Source organism: Eimeria mitis, genomic scaffold (assembly GCF_000499745.2).
Source record: "Eimeria mitis Houghton genomic scaffold, Emh_scaff12035, whole genome shotgun sequence".
NCBI classification, from domain to species: domain Eukaryota; phylum Apicomplexa; class Conoidasida; order Eucoccidiorida; family Eimeriidae; genus Eimeria; species Eimeria mitis.
In genome coordinates this window covers 1-899 of record NW_024012417.1, presented here as the reverse complement: position 1 = coordinate 899, position 899 = coordinate 1, and the positions used below count along the sequence as shown (strand labels likewise).

Genomic DNA, 899 nt, shown 5'->3' with positions numbered 1-899 from the left:
ATTACCTCGTCGGAATGCCTATGTGGAGTCTAACAGCCGAAAGGGTAAAGCCTAGATAAATATACTATGGGGTCTACGTTAGAGCAGACATCCTCTTAGTCGCCAAATGGCTTTACCACTGCCACCTCAGCTAGATCTCTTATCTGTCGCAACAAGAGGCTTGTTGCACTCCCACAGCCAAGGACAGGGATGTTCACATACTCTTTGTCTGCTGCATCGCTTGTTGGGCGCAGGTGGAGGAGTTGAAGCGACAACTGCGCGATAAGGAAGTGGAATTGGAGGGTCTGCGGCAAACAGATATTCGGACTCTGTGGCTCAAAGACTTGGATGCTCTTCTAGAAGCTATAGAGAAGCAGGTGATGTATCTTATGAAACATTCATACACCCTAGCATAGCTGCGGCAACTCGGAAGGCAGCAGAATATGCAGTAGTTGCATTTGGTCCAACAAGGTCGAGGTAGGTTGCCTGTCCGCCTTTTACTTATCCTGGAGTATTGTTTCGTTCCCTGCATTTTACGTCTTCAGGACGCGGCTGACATGAAACAGAGAGAAGCAGACTTGGCCTTCCATAGGCAGATGGAAAGCAAGAAGGGTCTTAAGGGCTTCTCAGCTCTTAAGGGAAAATCTAAAGCTGCCAAAGGCGGCGCCCCCAAAGCTGCGCCTAAAGTGGGAAGTGCCAAGTCGACATCTAAGGCTCGCAAAAAGGTATTGTGACGAGAACTCTTTTAGTTTCTGAATAGGTGTTGGTTCCGCAAAACGGGAGAACATTGTCTGTATCGTTGCACGCTTATTCATGCAGAGCTGAGTGCATTGGGCTGTGTCTATCTGGTATGCGAACGCGCAGGCACAGTCAAGCTCAGAAGAGTCCGTGAGCTCGTCAGAGGATACCGATGGATCTAC

The 899-nt window shown here is 49.1% G+C and overlaps 1 protein-coding gene across 1 annotated transcript; it reads left to right on the top strand.

Moving 5' to 3' along the window:
• Window positions 1–106: 106 nt before the first annotated feature.
• EMH_0100750 (uncharacterized protein) lies at window positions 107–713 on the top strand (the record flags this gene model as incomplete). The annotated part of the gene is made up of 3 exons (XM_038022203.1): window positions 107–145; window positions 234–356; window positions 525–713. 3 exons carry the CDS (start codon window positions 107–109, stop codon window positions 711–713), a joined length of 351 nt encoding a protein of 116 aa, XP_037878057.1.
• Window positions 714–899: the final 186 nt, after the last annotated feature.